This window comes from Hoplias malabaricus, chromosome 4 (genome assembly GCF_029633855.1).
Source record: "Hoplias malabaricus isolate fHopMal1 chromosome 4, fHopMal1.hap1, whole genome shotgun sequence".
NCBI classification, from domain to species: domain Eukaryota; kingdom Metazoa; phylum Chordata; class Actinopteri; order Characiformes; family Erythrinidae; genus Hoplias; species Hoplias malabaricus.
In genome coordinates this window covers 53,689,946-53,711,537 of record NC_089803.1, presented here as the reverse complement: position 1 = coordinate 53,711,537, position 21,592 = coordinate 53,689,946, and the positions used below count along the sequence as shown (strand labels likewise).

Sequence of the window (21,592 nt, the reverse complement as noted above, 5' to 3'; positions counted from 1 at the left end):
AGATGCACATGAACTACGCTCCCCCTTCATGATGTAAAATGATTAATTTTATGTATTGATGTAAATTTGATTCTGAGAAGAAAAAATAATACATAAATTAAAAAATAAAAGCTTATATTAATGTCCTTACAGGTCATTTTTCCTCATGCATATACTTAGTCCCTTGCACTTGATTTTAGAATTCTCTACAGTGCAGCAGCTCTTCCCTGTGAAGCTGAATAAATTTGAATGAAAATAAATGCTGTAGTCCCAAAAGCCCCCACAACCAGGACAACCTTGGAATCATTAAAAACACCACAACTTTGTTATGAAAATGTTTTTTTTTTTTATTTTGTGAGGACAATGTACAAGATAAACTGATACTTTGATAATAAACTTTAATTTTCAAGTTATGTTGGATGGTTCTGGACCATAGAAAACAAGCACATTTCAGTATAAACATATGCAATTCAACCAAGTTCGACAAGAACCGAATAACAACTGGGTTTTTTTGTGGATTGGCTACTGACAGCCGAGCTTAATATGCAATACTGAAGCAGAACAGAAATCTACAAGTAATAGACAGTTAAAGTGATGAAACACTCAGCTTCGTAGTTGTATGCATTTAAGTCTGCTTTCGGGAGTCCAATTTCACAAAGGTATCGCTACACGCAGTTCTAAGGAGAGACTTGCCATTTGATACCACAGGTGCTGCTGAACCTGTACGGCTCAGATAGATTAAAAACTGACCTCCAGGCCAATTAGATAGAGAGAATTTTAGATAGAGAGAGATAGATAGAGAGAGAGAGAGATTAATGTTCAGTGACATGAACTGTCTTTATGAACGTTAAGAGTGCATGTGTGCATTTGACATCAAGGAAGCTCACCTCCACCACCCACCCTATTATCAAAGTCAGTGCATGGGAAAAGAGGAATAATCCAGAAAGCATCACAGCCACCACCAGTTACAGTGAAGTCTTACAAAGCTGCTGTATGCTCCAAGTCCCATTTAAGCGGGACCATACCTGGGTAGATGATAAGTCAAACCTATAATTCAGAATAAAACCATTAAGATTTATTAGCGATATTCCAATTTTTTTAAACATATAACTTAGTGTCTTTTTGTAACTTTTTTTTTTCCTTTAGTACATAAAGTGGACACAGACAAGACTCACGGAACGGAGGAGGTTTTCTAGAAAAAGGTTTTAGCACAAGCGCACAGACCTGTTTCTTTTTTCTTATTATTATTTTTTTTTTTTACAATTTTTTTTCTTCTTTTTCCTTTTTTCTCTTGTCTGGTCTTTGTATGGATTTCATTTCAGTTTGAACTGAATTCATCATTTTAATGGCCTGCTGAAAGGCACTGCCACAACATATGGGGAAAAAGACGCTACTGCCCATCATTCACACGAGACAGTCCAGTCTAGTTTCTAGTAAAGGGGTGTGGGGGGGGGGCAAAAGTAATCGATGAGTGTAGGGGGACATTAGTGAGGGAGAGAGGAAAAGAGGCATTTAAATTGAGGGGTGCTATAGGTAGAGCTCATAGTAATCGTCCAACTCTTCATGAAACAAGTCCCACTCGTCTTCGGAGTCGGTGACGTCGTCGGTTCCAGCAGCCAGAAGCATGAGGAGCATCTCGCTCAGCTCGAACGTCACCATCTCTTCGTCATCCAAAGAGTCGCTGCTCTCTCGCTCATCAAACAGGTCCCAGAGTGGTGTACGCCTCGAGTTCTGCAAAACAGTTGTTTACAAAGATTTCACTGCTTAAGAGATGCAGATTCACAACAGCATGCAGAGGAACACTGCTGAATGTTGCTATAATAGAATGTAGATAGGAACAATGAACATTTAAGCCTTCAAGGTAAGCACATGCTTTGCTCTGTTTATAGAGACTGGACACAGGCATGAAAAAATTGATGATTCAAGCAGTGAAAACAGAGGCTGAGAGCGAGAACTGAGCTGATGTCAAGTCAAGGTTATCTTCATGGATTTTGAAAGCTGTGGCTACTTTTAGTTCCATTTCATACAATCACTTTCTAGATGGATTACTGTAGTGGAAGTTGTTTGGAAGATGGTGGAAATGATGGTTAGTGCAGAGAAGACTTGTGGCAGTATTATTTAAATGTTATTTAATGTTTGTTATTTTAGAATAAAATATTTTTGATTTTTTTTTGTAAATGTGCTGTTTGTGGCCTGTTACAAATTCTAAAATTAAATTCAGCTATTTAATAGGAAGACTTTATAGCTGTGGTATAGCTCCCTGTAGAGTAATTCATTTTTACAGCAGTGGGGAAGGGGAGGGAGGGTTCTGGTTTCCTACCCTACTTCAAAAGTTACACAGCGCAGTTTCTACAGTGCTAATCCCGGAGTAGCAATGAGAAAGGCATTGTATTTCCTATTACTGGTCAGTGGAGCATCAAAATTATTTTGAAGCTGTAACTCAAACGCTAAAAATATTACATAGTGTTCCTTTAAATACTAATTAATCTCTTATTATGTAATGCAAAGGGTACCATTTAGTGTCTGCTGGACCATAGTTAACACTGTAAACACTGATAATTTCTTCTAAGATTAACTACCCTGATGTGGATATTTGTCTTCATTTGTAGCAGAACAAAAACATTTCCGTCACTAGATCAGAAGCAAGGCAAGATATATCATTTGGGATGTTGGATTAAATATTAAGTCATGAAAACACAGTGCTTACCCTGTTCCTCCCATTGGAGCCAGTTTGCCTTCGCTGAGACTGGGTCTGGGACTGAGGCTGGGCCTCCTCCAGGCGCCCGTCAGGGAACGCATGCTTGTAGAAACAGTTGGCTCCAAATGGACATGTTCCACGACCCTCATCAAAATATCGGCATGGTTTACTCCTGCAGACATGAATAATGGTAAATTAGTAATATAACAAATACGTTTTTAAAACTTAAATTTAGAAAAAATTTGGGCAATATTCAAATTATGTGATTTTCTAAATGTAAATATAGTATATTTTTTACAGGGAACAAAAATATGGCTTTATTCTGCATATGGCAGCACATAGTTTTTATTCCTTTGTGGAATTTAACATTGAAAAAGAGGAAATAACCGTGCCGCTCTATTTGTATGTGTCACATTTTGTATTCATCCAAAAGTTTAACAGCAACTGTGCTTTAAAACGTGTAGATACGTGTCTTTGTAGAGGTTGTGTAATTTATTTATATATCTCTTATCTAAATATTGAAATCTCTGTTTATCATTTGGTTAAAGCTACATGCCATGACAAAGTCCTTGGGACACATTTAAAAAATGTGAAACAGCAGTGCCATGAAATTGAAGCAGTGCGCTGCATTTATAGTAGTAAACAAACACACAGAGAGCAGAATAGTCTTTTTGCAAATCAAAACAACAGCTATAAAGATGCTATGGAGGTGTACTGTTTTGGGACACCAGAAACAAACTTCACGTCTTTTCTTTTTCCAAATATATTGATATCCAAGCCAGAATCTTGAAAGTGTGTGGGGGTAAAGCACAGGGACAAAAGACTGCTGGTGTTGCTCTTAAGTTGCTTTCTCATCAAGTGGACAAATATTTAATTTGTAACAATCCTGAAATTGAGAATATAATGTGAAATTGGTGCCTGTGTGATGCCACTAGGCTGTCAAGCTACTCTCAATAAACAGTGTATCTGTACCCCATGCCATCCTTGTATTTCTGGATGAGATTCTGCTTTTCCTCTTTGTCTTCCACCCAGTACTCGCTTGGAATTACGAAGTTGGACGTGATGCGACACTCTGGGCAGGACCTGTCAAAAGACAAGAAAGCCACATCAGAACAAATGTGAATGCAGCAAATAAGCAATACTTTATTAAGCAAAAGATGCACGAAGAGTACTGGCCTATTAATCGTGCCATAATAAGATTAATCAGATAAAGATTTTCCAAAGTACTTACTTTATGATCTTGCTCTCAAACTGCTTGGCGCTCCTCCACTTGCGGATGCATTTGAGGCAGTAGCAGTGGCTGCAGTTGGAGAGGATGCCGAAGCGGCGCTCGCTGGGGTTGGCCTTCTCAAACACCACCTCCATACACACGCCACACATCATGTCCTTACTGCGCTGGATAGCAAATGAAATCTCCATGTCCTTCTCATGGGCCTCGATGCACGCCTGCCATTCACAAAAGCTGTTCTAATTAAACTGCACTGTGTTTAAAACCTCCAACAAAAACCTGAAGAGTCTGATACCTTTATACAGTAAATCAAATCCAATGCAGGTATATTTTAAATGGAACATTTTTCTTCTTATGGCAATTTTAACAATTTATGCCACTGTTACAGAGATAAAAAGCATCAAGTGTATTTACAAACAGATTTTAACATGATTATGTGAAATCCAAACAGGATCCAATCACTGGAAATGCATGTAAATGCTGGGTGTAAAGAACCTCAGTCTACCTGGCACCTTTTAATATGATCTCAGCCACAAAGTGGCCAGAGGTCATTCGTTTTCTACCGAAGCGAGTGACACAGAATAGGATGCAATACAACACTACAGTTCAGCTCCACTCACTTTAATGCAAATGAGCTGTGACATGAAGGAATGATCTGCTAGTCAGAAACTAGGTTCTCACGGCCTGCAGAATACCCAAGTGGAGCAGGTTTCCTGAGATTTGTTCCACTTTGTTTGTATGATAAACAGAGGGAAAGCTCATTCTCTAACACAAAATTAAATTAAAGAATTTTAATTTAAGAAACAATAGACATTAGTTGGTATTTTTGCTCCTGGGCTCCTCCCTACATTAGCAGAGTTTAATTCACCTGTACAGTATTCATTTATTCATTCATTCATTGTCTGTAATTGCTTATCCAAATCAGGGTCGATGCAAGTCCAGAGCAAGACAGGAACACACCCTGAAGGGGGCGCCAGTTCTTCACAGAGTGACACATTTAAAAAAAAAAGTCGCCAATCCACCTACCAACATATATTTTTGGACTAGGGGGAAACTGGAGGACCCAGAAAGAAAACCCACACAGACACGGGGAGAACACACCAAACTCCTCACAGACAATCAGCCGGAGCGGGACTTGAACCCACAACCTCCAGGTCCCCTGCCCCCACCTGTGCCACTATGCCGTCCCACTTTTACAGCACCCTCTTGAAATAAAGGAGGAGGGGGTGGTTTCTTACCCTGTCCCAAATGTTACCTATTTTACCTAATTTCTCCGGCACTTCAATAACAGAGGTTCTGTCCTACCTAGTACAGGTCAAAGAAGCATCATAATGATTTTTAAACTGTAATTTTAAAGTAAAGAAATTACCTAGTGTTCTTATAAATACTAGGCATGGAAGATGATATCTCGTTTTCACTGACCGTATTTAAAAAATATTTTGCAAGAGTACACAATCCAGTCAAACATCCCTGAGTGACAGGTTAATCTGTGTGAGCGATGGAGAGTGATTTTATCAGTGGCAGTGTGCACACACCATTAGAGCAGCAAGAGAAACCATAACCATATAAGTCAGCCTAAAAGAGATCAATTTAACTGGACTGGTTTGGCAAAGTTGTGGTAGCAAATCATAGATGTGTTTTTGTGTGGTGCACCGAAAAACTTGGCACAGAGTGATGGAAAATAACAGTGGGGACATTCCTGCTTAAACGCAGGTATTTGACAAGAATGTATAGTAGTTTAAAATGGATGGGGAAAGAATAAAACATGTCCTGTAAACACTAAACACTCTGAAGCCCCCACTCACTCTGATGTGCTGAGAGCGTTGAGCAGTGTCGGACGGATGGAGCACCTGCAAACCACACATATCACATGCGTCGCCATGGAGATATGCACAGTTGAGGCCATAGCGGCACTCGCCAACGGCGGCATATGGGCAAAGCTGCTTCTTCAGCTCCTTGTCGGCTTGCTCTTTTTCATACTCGTCCTCAATGAGAGGTCCAGGACCTTCCACAAACGCAGTGTCTGCTGAGAGGACCACAAGAAGAGAAGAGAGGGGAAGTGATGTATAAGCTTATTTTTGGTCTACCGTAATTAGACATATACAATCCTCTCATTTTGACGCATATTTTTGCACAATAATTCACAGTAAATTCACAACGGGCCACATACATTTTTTTTCCATTCAGTCTTCATACAGAGACTACTTGATGTTTTATTACTGGCGGCATAACAGTCTAGCACACAGCTGGATGTCTGGATGTGCAAAATAACACCAATGTTACTTTCCTCAAACTGTGAACAAGGTTCTTCAAGCATACCCACAGACTAAGCTGGTGAGCCATCATTGGTTTATAGCTACAGCAACAATAACTCACTTGTGCATTCTAAAACAGACTGAAATTAAAACATTTTTTCTTCTTTCAAACAGGAGCAATACATTAGAAATAAATATCTTCAGCAGTGTTTCAGAATGAAGAAGATACACTCTTTAAGCTAAAATGAGGAACCCGCCTAGAACTGTTAGAAACCTCCAATTCCACAAGCTGAAACATTCTCTTTGTCCAATGTGCATATGCAAGCCTTATAATCACTTCAGGCAAAAATCTGAAGTGACCTATACATAATAAATGTATATCTAAACGACTCAGATATAAAAGTTCAGGAACTTTTAAATCATTCTTTCTACTATTAAAAAGAAATTAAATTTCTCTAAGAGGAATGGTGACTAAATGGGCTTGTTTTTGCCCGCGTCAACACGGTTTGAGTGTACACTTCATACTTAAACGCAGTCTGACTGATAGAGATCAGTCAGAGGCCTGCTTTCCCTGATAGATCTCAAGCTTTTGGCTGGCACCCAACCAGAGGTAATGAGAGCAGCACTGAACTTTTTAGCTCTCCATTGATGAGGTCACTGTGAAGCCAGGAAAAACCCTGGCCTTTGCCAGCAATAATGAAACAATTCTCCAATGGAATTAAGCCAAGGGCATGCACTCCTAAAGGTTCAACACCATTTCAATAAGGGGCCAAAGAATCACAACGCATTTACCTCTTAACAATTAGGTCATAAAGTCTAGGGTAAAAAAATATGCTTTGGGAGAAATGTGTTGATATAAACATCACATAGTACGCAGGTCAATAAATTTGATGATATTCAACCTACATTTTGAATGCATTCATATTTAAATGGGACATATGGAAATTTTACAGTTCATGCGCACTTGAATTTGTTTACTCAGCATGCCTACCAACCCACAAACTCTGAAACAAGACGACCCACTCAGTTTTCTGATATTCGCCAAAGTCAGTACACAACCAATGTTACAATCGTTTCTGATGTTGTGACACTCCTTACACAGAACGCAGGCATGCTAGAATTATACCACCCTGTTATAAATAATAAAAACAATACACAGATATTTATAAACTTTATATCTATTTTGCCTTAGTTTCAAACTATTTGAAATCTACTCAGATTTTTTTTTACCCATTTTAGCGCACACACACACGCTTGCTAGGCAACTAAGTTTGGGTAGCTGCTTCTGTAAATATTAATGTCTCTTTGAAGAGAAACAATGCAGGCTTGTTTCCATGGAATATTGTTTGGGAGGACGCAGCAGTACTTCACTGATCTGATTTAGAAGAGTACAAATGGCAGCAGGGTGCACAAAAATAAATACTGATTTGATATGTACTTACATTAGTAATGTACTTACATTAGTAAGTACATTAAAGCTTATATTAATATAAGCTTTAATGTACTTACTAATGTACCGTTAAAATGTGTTCTTCCTTTTTTTTTTTTTTTTTTTTTTAAATAAAACATGGTTAATGTACATTTAGTGGCAGATTTGGATTAAATAAATAAAATGATACTCTTTGATTCACCCCCCCCCCCCTTTTGATGTGGTCATGGACCTTAACCCAAAAATATAAACAACTGGCTGAGTGTCTGTCTAATACAAGTAAGTAATATACATATAATGTTTTAAAAACACCAAAATACACTAAAGGACATTTATGACAAATAGCTTCATCATCATTCCAGTTTTTGCAAAAGAGTTGGTGTTGAAACTGGCACCTGATTTACGAGCCCTTGTCCAACGAGCACTTTAGAAACTGAAACGCAGATTTCAGAGTATTTCTGTAAAAATACAGCCTCCACCCTTCCATGCTGAGATTTGTAAGAACGCTACCCCAGTAAGCTTCAAAGAATGTGGTGTGAATTATTGGAGTTAAGAATTTATACACACTGAGGAGCCAGCTTGTTTAAAGCTGACATAAATATAATCCAAAATGGAAGGCTTTGTAAGCACTACAATTAAAGTTATTGTCTTATTTCTTAATCACTGGCCCACACCTTGTGCTCATTTAAACTGTATAAACATGTACTATCCTTTACTGAGTTAAGCATTTAAAAGGTTGGACATTATATAACTGAAGTTGCCAAGTGCTTTTTCTGAGTTAATCTCGAGGCAACAGATTGTTAAGTTACATAATTACTGCTGGGTTTGGAAACCAGGCCAATATTAACCTGTCATGTCCACCAAATTGTGACTGCAGCATTCTGTGTAATGTTCAGTGAATCTGATATTAACAATATGTAAACAGAAAAGTCATTTGAAAACCAATGTTCCCCTTTCATCGCTTCTTTGTGATGTAACATTAGTTTAGTAAGACAAATATTAGTTTGCCATAAAAAGTGTTCAGTTTTCAGTCACGCTCTGCCGGACTCATAGGAGACAGCTTTGGCATAGATTTTGATGCTATATTGGCATTGGCACAGATTTGCTCTTGACATGGGTGGGGATCTATGAATCTACCTCTCCCAGAACAGGGCATCGCTGGAACTAGATATTTATTACTGACTTACATTTCTATAAGGGTCTGACTAATAAAACGTTGCTGTAACTAATACACAGCATCGTTTATTTTGAGTAAAACCTTACTCTAGTGTTCTGGCTTTAATAATCCAGGGATTTTGCCCGTTTTTTTATGTAAAGTTAAACAAAAAGCTGTGAAGATTGCAACTTACTCATCAGAAAGTCAGTAACAGTGAGATGTGTCCATGTATTTGAGTCGTTATAAAATGACTTTTGTTTGTTAAATATATAGTAGAAAACAAAAGACTGGGTCACAGAAACATTCTCCAAACTTAAAGAAGAGACTATGATAAATATTACCTCAACAACGTTTAACACATCTCTGTTCAAGGCTCCAGTGAAACACTGAGCTGCTCACCGCGGTGGATGGTGGAGTGCTGAAGCTCTCAACTCTGACCCCTTGAACACTTCAACCCTTGTGCCTTCTGCTCACCTTTCAAAAAGTGAACATTTTAATGAATGGTTTAGGGCGTAGAGCAAGAAATGGGACGGGGAAAGCCTGCAGGCAGCAAAATCCCTGACATTTTTAACGATTTAGAAATCCCTGCCAGAAGCATTTTACTTGTCCAGGGAAAAGAGAACGTTTAGTCAATGTCGAACGGTTCCAAATTTAGTTTACGAACTGGAATGTGAAATATGGCTGACCTAATAGACACTGTAGTGGTGCCACCTTAAGTTTTCTCTGTGAAATACAGCTGAATTACCAGTTCCTACTCACGCATGCACATTTCAATATTAGGTGTCACTCAGTCAGTAAGCACAAATGCCTCTTCTAGGTCGGCCCAGCAAAAATCGCTCCTAATGTCCACCTTTTTTGCTGCAATCATCACTCAATTTTGACACTCATTTGTCCCCCAAGATGCACCTCAGGCTAGCACAGTAATATTTGCTTATGACTGGAAAGCTAACCTTCCAGTTTTGGCACTGCTAACAACCAAACTACAGAGATTTCCGAGACAGCAGGGAATGGCACAGCCAATCACACTGGCCATATGTGTTACAGGGAGGAAGGACTCGAGTGGAGAACGTGAGTTAACCCTTTCTACACCTCTAGGTTAATGAGACATTGACAGGTGTGGGGTTTTTTTGTTGTTGTTGTTTTTTGGAGTTTTTTTTGGGATCAAATTATAGGTGGGGACAATTCATTAATTGCTGGATATTGGTGGGGACACAGCACCTCCGTCCATGCTGATTCTACGCCCTTATATATTGGTGTTACCCTTGTGCCATTTAAATAAATGCCTTTTTTGGCCATGTAACATTAGCTAGCATGTTTTCATTTAATAGGCTTAAAACAGCTGCACAGATAAATGTACATGATAGAAAGCAGTTGGCCTGTGGTAACATAGGGCTACACAAAGTAGCAATCTAGAGAGTAGGACAATGTTAGTGTGCTGCCTAGTAAAGTCCAGTTCGAGTCCAGTTGTGGAACTATTAGTGTGATTGGATCCAAATAAACTATTAAATAATCAAACCAATCATAATCCGTTGCCCCTTAACACTTTTAGTTAGTAGGACTGCTGTATAAAAACACACTGGAACTCAAGTTTATCAACACAGATGTTATTTTCCTTTACTGAATCACAGCCATGCTGATATTCAATAGATCACTTCCTCTTGCTTAAATATACAATTGCGTTCAGAAACTGAAATGAAAATTAAAATATTCAGCCCCCAAGAGAATATCAGAAATCCTAAGTCCATGTGATATGACTTACAAATGTGGCCCTGTTAACATGCATCCTGGGTGATCTTATCATAAGTGGCCAGCACATAATATGCCCCTCATTCAGTTGAAATAATGTGAAAAATCCAACTATAAGCAGGCACAGAAGATGCATTTAATCACCAGGTGTAAACAGCTATGTGTTTTGGCAAGACCTATAATAATGCCAAGTGTGAACAGGGCCTGTGTGTTGTCTTCCCCTTTTGCTACCCACCTCCTTGACACATTCAGCTTTCACACCTGTATTGCCTTACAGGCCACTTACTATCTTAAGGTGATCACAATCACTCCCCTTAACTCCTTTCCTCTTCTCATCTTCAACCCTTTAATGCTTCCAAAACCCTGCTTTTTCCCCTCATACCCCTTCCCACCAATTCAGAACGTATACAAGGCAAAAATATTCTTGTTAGACTGGCCTGGCCTGGCGAATGGACTGAGTTGGTCCATTCAAACAAACTAAAACTGGGGGGGAAAAAACAAAACAAAAAAAAAAAACACAATTGTGGGTGCATTAGTACATTAATTTATAGATCTGTAGCTCCTACCAACCCACAAACTGTGAAATTAAAAAACCCACTCAGTTTTAGTGCTCTGAGTAAGTATAAAACATGGGTTATACCAGTTGGTCTGATATTGAGCTGCATCTTACGTTGATGCCAAATATTTCAGAATGGTCCTGCGAATTTTAATCTCTCCAATTTTGTCCAAAGAATCCACATTTATATGAGAATGCAAAGACAAGTTTAAACCACAAGCACTGAGAAATAAATGTACTGATTAAAAACGTTACAAGTGAGAAGGGAGAAGAGAGAGAAACTAGCAAGATAAATAAATACATTAAGAGTTTAACAAAAAAAACCTATTTACTACAAGAAACCAAATAAAGTCTACTGGCTGGTATTTGAAAAATGTTCCAACATCCTCTGCACTACAATTTTATTTGTTCAGGAAAATTCTGAACGTCATTTAAAAAAAATCTAATTTAAACCTAAAAATCAAGCCTGCTAATAAAAGTAATGAACACTCAATTTTTGCTTAAGTTGTCCAAGTTTACTTAGAAATCCTCCTTTGTGAAATGTCCTCTATTAGTAATGCAGTTACTTATAGAGGACTACAAAAAAGGCACCCTTAACTCAATCAGCCAGTCAGTGATTATACACTTTGCTATGCCTCACTCACCCCTCCCACAGTAGGGCTGGCCTGGCACGAACTCGGCGGCATTGACCCAGTCCACCGCCCCGGAGCTCTGGGGATTTTCCTGGGCATCGCTCGTGCCTTCTGGCTCACTGGGCGGGGAGTCAGGGGCACCAGCAAGGGCAAGGAGGGCAGCGGGAAGTGGCACCGAAGGCACGGAGCCAGGGAGTTCCTCTTGTTTGGCTGGCTTGGTGTGTTCATACCTATAGCAAATGGTAAGGAAAAATTATAGCCGACTTAGAAAATTCGTAAAAAATTCCTGTGCCTTACAATATATTATAAGAACAAAATTGAGGCAACCCCCATTTCACAAGCTAGAAACTGGAACTGTAGATTAAGAAGAACATCTCGCTACAGTTATCTGATTCATTGTTAGAAACAAAATGACTTCTGCTGACTGAAGACAGATACAATTTAGTGCATAAGCAGGCTTATGAAGAACACCAGGGTCAGCTTGGTGTTATATAGATGAGCTGGCCTCGCTCTTGGTTTGAAGGGTTGCAGAAAGCCGAAGCAAATCTGTAGCCTTTATTTCAAGTGTATTTTCTGCCTTCCACCAGACTATGATACTTGCACCCTCATATTCAAAAGACATTATATAACCGAAAGCTACTCAATTACCTTGAAGAAATGTGACAAGTGAATGTGCAATAAACAGATTAAATAAGATAAATGTTTAAAAAAAAATCCAGCATGAAATAAATGCAAAAGCATTAAAGCTTAAGCTCAAAATGTAAACACATTTAATTTCATTTTTTAAATGATCTGCTTAATGCAGTCATAGAGATAAAAATGAGCCAGAGCAGACTGATGTGCTATGCTCCATTTTGAAAAAACCTATAGACAGTTTTCATTAAAATGGATGACAAGAAGCAGACCATACACGACACAAATACAGCCATTTGTCTTGATATCCAGAATAACCACTGGACCAGCATGAGTTTAACAGGTTGAAAACTGGGGAAAATAGCAGTAATCTAAGCTCATTACTTGCCTGTTCCACTTTCTAATACCCTTAAATTTACTTCTCAAATAAAACCAAGTTTAAAAATATTGTAGCCCGACTGTTTTGAAATAGATCATAAAACAAAACTTCAAATATCAGGTAAAATATCAGTAACCATTTTACACAAACATATAAACCACAGATCAAACAATATCTAACGTTAAACAATCACTACAAGCCAAATTAATCCAGTTGTGATTTTTACTGTGACGTACATTCTAGTCAACATATTAATCCCTTCAACATTAGACATTCATTTTTACTGAATTGGAAAGGCATACAGCTTATCACTCTCTCATCCACAGTTAAATACATATGAATACAACCAGAATGAACACAATCAGATATTGACATATAAACTGGGGCTGGTGTGATGTGTTTAAGTAATATTTAAAGCATAGAGGACCTATGCTTTTATCTCTCTCAGAATGATATGATTAGTGATGGACCGATATAGGTTTTTTGATAGCTGATACCAATATGTAAAGCCGATATTCCCATTCCTCAGGCAGTGAATAAACTAGAGGCATTATCATGATTTACTTTTGCAGAAAACTAGTAAAAGAAACCATTTAGAGGTCCTCAAATATATATATATATATACATTTTTTTTTGTGGTTTTCATAACCTTTTGGCACCATATATATATATATATATATATATATATATATATATATATATATATATATATATGGTGCCAAAAGGTTATGAAAACCACAAAAAAAATGTAGATGCCTGTCTTAATTATGAAAAAAAAATGTTAGTGACTATAAACTGAAGAGTTCATGAGTCCCATTACTTTTTTCTTTTTAAAATGGTGTCTCCAGGGGTCTACTTTCATTAGGTAAAATTTGGAGTTGATGCCTCCTACTGATTTGAAGTTATTGAAGCTGGAGCAGACAGTGGACAGATGGCCTCTCCAAGTGTCTCTTTAGACCCCAAGCTCTCCATAAGGAAAATGATTACTTTTACTGCAGAAATACAGTGTATATATCTTGTCTAGACCTAATGTCAACATCTTAGTGTTTTTCTTAACTTTCAATGAGAAACGCGTCTCCTGTCCCTCACCCAGTGGCCATTTACCCCTCACCAAAAAGTAAAAACCCTTAGGTATGGTGTGTTTTATTCTGATGTACTGAGTTCATTTCTGATGTTTACACTTGTTTCTCATGGAGTATAGTGTTCCTTTAAATGACTGACATGTTAAAATGTGAGAGCTGCACTCTGATTGGCTGTAGAGCAAGGCAACCTCCCCCTGACCCCTGCTGCATTTAAATGTCCTCAGTGGGGGAAGTGTAACTAGCAAAATACATCTAAGCTTTGAAACATGTTCATTGACTTGATTATTGTTTGTGGAGCTTGTGGCTGTCAAACAGAACCATTTGAGTCTCTCCTGCAGTGTCTGGGTCTGTTAGGTGCTGAAAACATATGCACTTTGCTGCGTGTTTGTCCCTCCCCCTTGTGTGCACATTGCCATAACTCTGCCCCTGATTGGTCTACAGATTTGAATGACATGTCGTTGGAAAGCTGAGAGCCTAAGCTACACGGGAGTCGGTGTAACATGGATCCACTGGGATCATATTTTAATTATTTTGACACAAATATGAGGATTACTCATGAACAGTTTGACAGAGAGACTCAGATTTAGTTTCGTTTTGAAGGGGACTATCCAAGGTAAGCGCTGCTATGCTAACTGTGTGTGTGAGCTGCTTGTGGGCTCTTCAGGCTTTAAGAAGCAGCAGTTTTGTCATTGATGAAGAAGAAACCTTAAGTTTGGATTATCTTATTTTAGTCTGCTCGTTCGATTGGTGTATGATATGTACACATTACTCAAATAAGGCACCGTGAAAAATCTGAAAATCTGTACTGTCACTAATATTTTTTCCAATAACATAGCTATAAAAAATACTATAGAAAATAGTATTAGCTATAGACAATACTTATTTATCGAGTGAGATTCTATATAAAATGATTAAATCAATGAAAATCAGTAACTTTAAGCTTTAATTTGGTTCATTGACTGTTGACTTTGGACCTGTAGTACTTGAGATATACTGACGGATAAAACACTGGGTGATTTTTTTTTTTTATAGGCGCCGCTGACCAATGAGCGAAATAAGAGGCTAAATAACGTTGGGTTATACTATTAACTCAGTCATTTATGATAGCAGATTAATGAGTGTATGTTACAAAGAGCAGCCAGTAACAAATAGTGAGAGCTGAAGAAGAGAAAATAATTCATATCACTTTCTCTGATGAGACGGCATGCAGCTACAGGTTGGAGGCTTGTACTCCTGTACTTGTGCTCAATGATGTCTGCCTGTAAGATGACAAAATGGACGCAAGGGGCGCTCTAACAGCCAGAATGGCGGAGCTGCCCACAGCATTGCCTGTGTGCATTGTGTTAATATCGGCCTCTTGCGCTAATATATCGGCCGATTATATAAAAAATGCCAAAAATCGGGTCGATTAATCAGCCGGCCGATATATCAGTCGATCCCTAGACATGATTATTATGAGATAACACTTATTTACACCTGAATGGCTCGGATCTTAAGTTGAACATGTGTGCAATAACAGAAGTGTACCTAAAGCAGGCTGCATACATATCTTATCTTAAAAACCTAATCGCAATCCATTGAAAATTTAAAGAGTAAGAAATCTGAGCATGACAATAGTTCACATAGGCCTACCTCTAGAACTGTGAGCCGTGGGTAAAGCGTATGGTATGAAAAGGCATAAACACTGGTGTCTGGTTCTCATCACCACTCTTAGAAAAAAATATATAATAATAATAACAACAACAACAACAAAACCTGAGTCTAAATGTCCTTAAATTCAAACCACTTCAGTTTGCTTTGTTTATATCTACAGGACATTCATTAAAAAGTTTGACCCAAACCCACTGTTATTAAACATTTTAGCAATTATCCAACACAACCTATTATTACATTATCATGGCAGGTAAAAAAAATCCTAAATTAGGTACCAGTTACAGTAGACATTGAGAGGGGGGGGGGAAGCCAAGCTCAAAGAGGAACACTGTGCTCTTTTGATGGTCATGGCAAGACCCTGAACACAATTCAAAAACAACAGTTGGATGATAGGCACTGCTAAATGATAAGGCAGAGAATGGGATTGAAACAAATGACAAAAATATTTGAATTCCCACGCTACACACAGTACAGTGAACAGACTTCAGCAAATGGAGAACTCCCTTCTACATTTCCCCCATTCATTGTTAACAACTTTCTAGAAAGAAAGCATTTCTCTAATTCTAAATTCGCTCTAGATCACAAAATCAACTTTAAATAGAATTATAGCAACATCTCATTTATAAAGTTTAAGGTACATTTATTGCCTGGTTCTTTGGTTTAGCTCATGCAGGACGTCGAACACCATTGCATTTAAAATCATTTTTGTCAGAAGCTTGTCTATGTTTAAAGCTGATTTTAACAGGTTGCTGAACATGTTATTAACCATATGGAATGGATTCTGTTGTATCTCCCACCGGTTTTTGTAGAACTACTTTGGATTATACTTTACTCGACTTCCTCGAGCCAGGCTATTCATTACAACAGTCAAGGAAGAATTCAGGATGTGAACGATTTAAACAGAGGGAGATCCACTGTTCATCCTGACTTCAAGACAGCATTAACAGAGTAATAGAGAAACTCTTGCACAGAGCTATAGCTATTCCAGAGACTACAGACAAACGGAGCCTGCCTTTTGAATTTATCATGCTTTCAAATGTCACTTACAGGTTGTTTTAAGTATGGATAAACCAAGGTATGAGGACACATAAGCATTTATAAAATATAGGAATGACGCACCAACTGGCCAAAACTGATACAGAGGCCATGTCAAAAAAAAAGGGGAAGATAAATATTTTAACTATTTATTTATTTGTTTTTTTTTGTTTTATTAGTTTTATTAGTGTTGTTTTTATTTAAGTTATTTATTTTTCCTTATTGGTTATTTTATTTTGTTTTAGTTTGTTTTATTAACATCTTTTGTACAGCACTTTGTTTTAGCTGTTGGTGTTTGTTAAAGTGCTCTATAAATAAAGTTGAGTTGAGAATTAAATAGCTTACTAAAAAAATAGTTAAGAATGGAGAATATATCTCAGTATATCTCAAGTAATCTGAATTTGTAGTGTAACAACATACAAATGAAAAGTCAGTGGCTGGAACTTGTGTCCATCAGTATTTCAACATGCTACAAAGAAAAATAAATTATTAATTAGATTAATTGTTAAATATATATATATATATAGCCAGGCTCAGTAATGAAGAGAAATTTGGTCACAATCAAAAACAACCCACTTACGATTCATTGTGATTAACTACACTACAACATGCAATTAATCATGATCATCTGTTTTAACCAGCTTGACTGGATTCATATTATGAAGTTAATTTGGTCGGTTGGCTTCTATTATTTCACTGAAATCTGCATACCTCCTAGCCAGCAAGACAACGCTGCCCAAAACTCCTTTATTAAATATTCTAAAAGTTTAGACGTACGCTATTTTAAGCAACTGCCAGCAAAAACTTATGACTATGAGATCTCCATGCATAAAAACAAAGCAGAACGTGTAGAAAGTAGCTTTGTCATGCAACCTGCAATAAACAACATCTTTGCACACAAAACAGGCAGTAAATAGAGATAACAGAAACAGAAGCAAAATAATGCAAGCTGCATTATTTATATATAAATGACAGCTGAATTTGTTCCTTCCACTTCCTACCAAAAACATTTCCCTTGAACTTCAAGTGAAACTCCATCATTGTTTGTGTCTGCTAGTGTATGTATTGGTGGTGTAGGTGGTGGAACTGGTTGAGGGGGAGGAACAAAACAAATGACCAGTGGAGGCAGCTACTGCAGAATGGCGGCATGAACTGGGTGAACCCAGCAACAGCAGTAGTGAGGGGACGGGTGGAGGAGGTGGGTTGAGGGGGGGCAGTGTAGGAGAGAACATGTTAACACATAGGGTTATGTAATTTCAATGCAGACTGCAGTATGCTCTGTCTGGCCTCTGGGGTTTTAAAAGGGGGGTGGCACAGAAAGAGTGAAAGAAAAAGAGACAAAAGACAATATAAAAGGCAGAATTCATCCATAATGAAGTCAGGCATAGCCTACATGGCCGCTGTTTCTATGCCCCCCTTTAATGCAAGCTGGAAGACTCCCTCCCACCAAGATAATATAATGAGGACAGACTCCATATGGGGCACTGCAACAGAGCAGAGGAATGCCCACCTACCCTGACAACAAAGCCCCGTCAGACGCATGCAGACATCTTCAGACAACACATAAACAAATCCAAAACACAACCTCTGCTCAGTGAGAGGGAGTGGGGGGAGGTAGAGAGAGACAGAGAAGAGATGGAGCGCTCGAGTGGGCTGACATTATGCGATGCTGTCATAGAGAGGGCCACGGCACACAAAGGCATTCCCTTGCTGCAAAGCTGCTTGCTGCAGTTACTATGGGGATGCACTTGACCGCAGACAGATACGAGGTAAACACTGCTGCTGCTGTCTGGCTTGCAGGCTAATTCTCCGACTGCTTCAGAGCTTCTACAGCTATCAACTTCACAGTGATTGCTTTAGCACTACAGACTGCATCAGCAACTTTTTGACACAGAGTTTAGTAAAAATAGAAAAGCTATCCACCATCTTAGCAGTACTCAAAGTACAGCTGGACCATGTACGCCAAGATACAGCGTAATATTATCTAGGCACGTTTTTTTTAAAGCGGAAACAAAATGGTTTGTCCGCCAACGTGCAAAACAGAACTGTGACTTACAGCAAAGCCTTGTATCAGCATTGACCACAGTGAAAAAAGCAGTTTACCAGCAACTTAGCAACTTCAACCAGTCTCTAGCAACAGACATGGACACTAAACTTCCACAAACATTTTGACGCTATATATATATATATATATATATATATATATATATATATATATATATATATATATATATATATATATATGTCTCATATCATAAACAATGGAGCAACAATTCGCAGAAACCTTATTACACACCCTATCCAGTCCAGCTCATACACATGTGAATCTGATGCCTATTCATACCTCCTGCAGACATCAGAGCCATCTTCAATTCTTCATTTTTTACAAAAAATGTATTAAAATGATGTGTTCTCTAAGCAGTTTTAGTTCAGTGTCCACAAACTATTACAAAACAGACCACGTGTAAAGAGGAGGAAATCCAGTGGGGTTTTTTTTACATAATAGAAGCCATTTTGAGGTATGAGGTAAATATATAAATTACTATGTGAATGTATATCAACCAATAAGCTGTTAACGTATCAAAATTGTAGCTTGGTATTTATTCAACGCGCCAATTACTTTCACAAACAAAAGGATGTTAAAAATCTTACCTGCAGCGGTCTCCAAACGCACAGCAACCTTTCTGAAAGAACTTGCAGATCATGGCTGGCTTACTGCTGCTACGGTCATGAGAGTATCGACAGTTGTCTCCCTCTTTACAAAGACCATGCATGAAATACCTTTAAAAAAAAATACAGGAAAGCTTGTGACGAGGACAAGCCGCTGAGATGAGGTTTAAAGCCCCAGTGTACATTCATGCTGACAACCTACTGGGTCTAGTGGGAGAGAATGAGCAAACCTCAGAATCCAGACTTGAGGCAGGTATGCTTCTAAATATACACAGGTTTGTTTAGGCTCTTATCATCTTGAGCAAAACGTGTTTTCCTTCTGTTTGAGCTAATGCTGCTGGAATTATTACACTCCAGAAAGTCACTGGGCAGAGTGACGGCCATTGTCTGTACACAGTCAGTGCTATTGTTCGTGGAGGAATAAATTAATGATAGTAACGTAGCTGACAAATGAACAAGATGATTCTAGTCAACAGACGTTACTGCCAGCAGTCAAACATGGTTGCGGCTATTGTTCCCGTTGAGAATCTGTGGTGCAACAGCTAACGTTACAAATAACGAGGCTTTACTGAGCTAGGGCTTAAACTTGGTCTTTGTGTGTGATAAACTCGTATTATTGACTTATTGTCGCTTTCTTGAAGCTCGAATATGCGACTGAAATTGTCTTTTCACCCAAATGATCTCGTGTTCCACTGTAAGGTGCAGAAATCTTTTTCTGAACTCATCATGTTCTGCTGCTGCGCGAAAACGAGGCTACGTTATGTTTATTACTCGGATTTTACGTCGCGTCCTAAACTATCCAGTAGTTAACGTTACAGAATCCACGAGCGCAAGAATGGTAGTGATACCGCTGCAACGTTTTAGCCATTTAAGGTGGAACGAAAAATCAGAACACGAAGCTGACAACGAGAAAGTCAACTGTCTCTCCATGGGTTACACCACCACCACCAATAACAACAATAACAAACACCACTGCGCTCTCGCGCTCTCTCCGCCGACAAAAGACGGTGTTTTCGGTGTCTATTTACAGCAACAACACGACATGTCCGTGTAAAAGAGAAGACAGTTTGGTGGTGAGGACGGCAACAGTGTTATTCGAGTTTAAACTAACCTGCAGGTAACGTGTTTGGTCCAGCCTCCAGCTGCTGTCGGAGCCGCTGCCGGAGCCGCCGCTGCCTCCGCCATTGCTGTTTATGTTGAAGGCCAGCAGCCGGATGTTCCGGCGAGCCGCTCCGGAGCGGATTCACAAACAATAGCCAGGAACCGACCACCAGAGGGAGACAGACCACTGGTTTCAGCACACACGCACGCGCGCGCTTCACCATCTCCTCTTCCAGTACTTCATCCGGGCATCAGCAGTACAGTACAGAACGTCTCGTTTTATGTTTTGACTGAACACTCTCTGTTAGTGAAACTAAACGTTTCTGACCACCGCTACAGCAGACACGTTATTTTAAAGCAAATACTGACTGTTAAAAGACAGTTCACACATTAGCAGGCTGCTGTAAGGAATATCATTATGAACATTAAGTGGACACAGTGGCAAATTTACCATAATAAAAGGTCCAACAATGGTATCTCCTCTTAAATGGGGAAGACAATTTGGTTCATTAAAGGCCATTACTGTCTCTTTGTGGGGTAGGAGATAAGTATATGTAGATATAACTAGAATGGCCTTGAGAGTAATCAAGTACAATTGCAGACAAAATAATAATAAATATATACATTAAATCTTTCTTAAGATCCATAGCTGGCCTTCCAGTCCATTAATTCATTGTCAGTAGCCTCTTATCCAGTTCAGGTTTGCGGTGGGTTGGGGGCCTACCCAGAATCACAGGCTGCAAGGGGGTATCACACCACGGAGGGGGCTCCAGTCCTTCACAGGGTGACACATTCACTCACACCTATGGACACTTGGTAGGTAGCTAATCTACCTACCAATATGACAGTAGGAGGAAACCAGAGAACCCAGACGAAACCCACACAGACACATGGAGTACATCCTGCTATCCCATACATTGTAAATGTTTCCTTTTGTTCATGGTGCTAGCAGTACAGTGTCCCAAACTGTTTAAGTTAAGTTCATTAAAATGTAGATATGTTATAAGCATTTAGTAGTGACTACTAAAAAGCACAAAGCAGGGCAGCAATTTTTGCAAGAGGACAAATAATACTCTTTCAGTAGATGCCATAGCAAATGTCTGTATCTCATATATCATGCCATATAACAAGATACTTAATGAAACTAAGCATAGAAATTACAATTAAAATATGTCACATCTGCCCAAATAATGGTTTAAGGTATTATCTTATTTATTTATTGTTTAAATTAATTCATTCATTCATTCATTTGTTCACTCACTGTCTGTAAACGCTTATCCAGTTCAGGGTCAACGTGGATCCGGAGCCTACCTTGAATCACTGGGTGCAAGGCAGGAATACACCCCGGAGGGGTGACACA

At 38.7% G+C, this 21,592-nt stretch overlaps 1 protein-coding gene across 2 annotated transcripts; it reads right to left on the bottom strand.

The window, feature by feature from the left end:
- Window positions 1-307: 307 nt before the first annotated feature.
- Window positions 308-20,380, bottom strand: mkrn1 (makorin, ring finger protein, 1). 2 transcript variants are annotated; one of them, XM_066669613.1, is made up of 8 exons: window positions 20,243-20,380; window positions 19,114-19,242; window positions 11,692-11,909; window positions 5,711-5,928; window positions 3,909-4,123; window positions 3,650-3,760; window positions 2,687-2,849; window positions 308-1,710 (listed from the first exon to the last, which is right to left on the bottom strand). In XM_066669613.1, exons 1-8 carry the CDS (start codon window positions 20,314-20,316, stop codon window positions 1,507-1,509), a joined length of 1,332 nt encoding a protein of 443 aa, XP_066525710.1. In that variant the 5' UTR covers window positions 20,317-20,380; the 3' UTR covers window positions 308-1,506. The 2 variants fall into 2 exon arrangements, with proteins under 2 accessions (XP_066525710.1, XP_066525709.1); XM_066669612.1 differs by having other exon boundaries at window positions 309-1,710; window positions 5,711-5,931.
- Window positions 20,381-21,592: the final 1,212 nt, after the last annotated feature.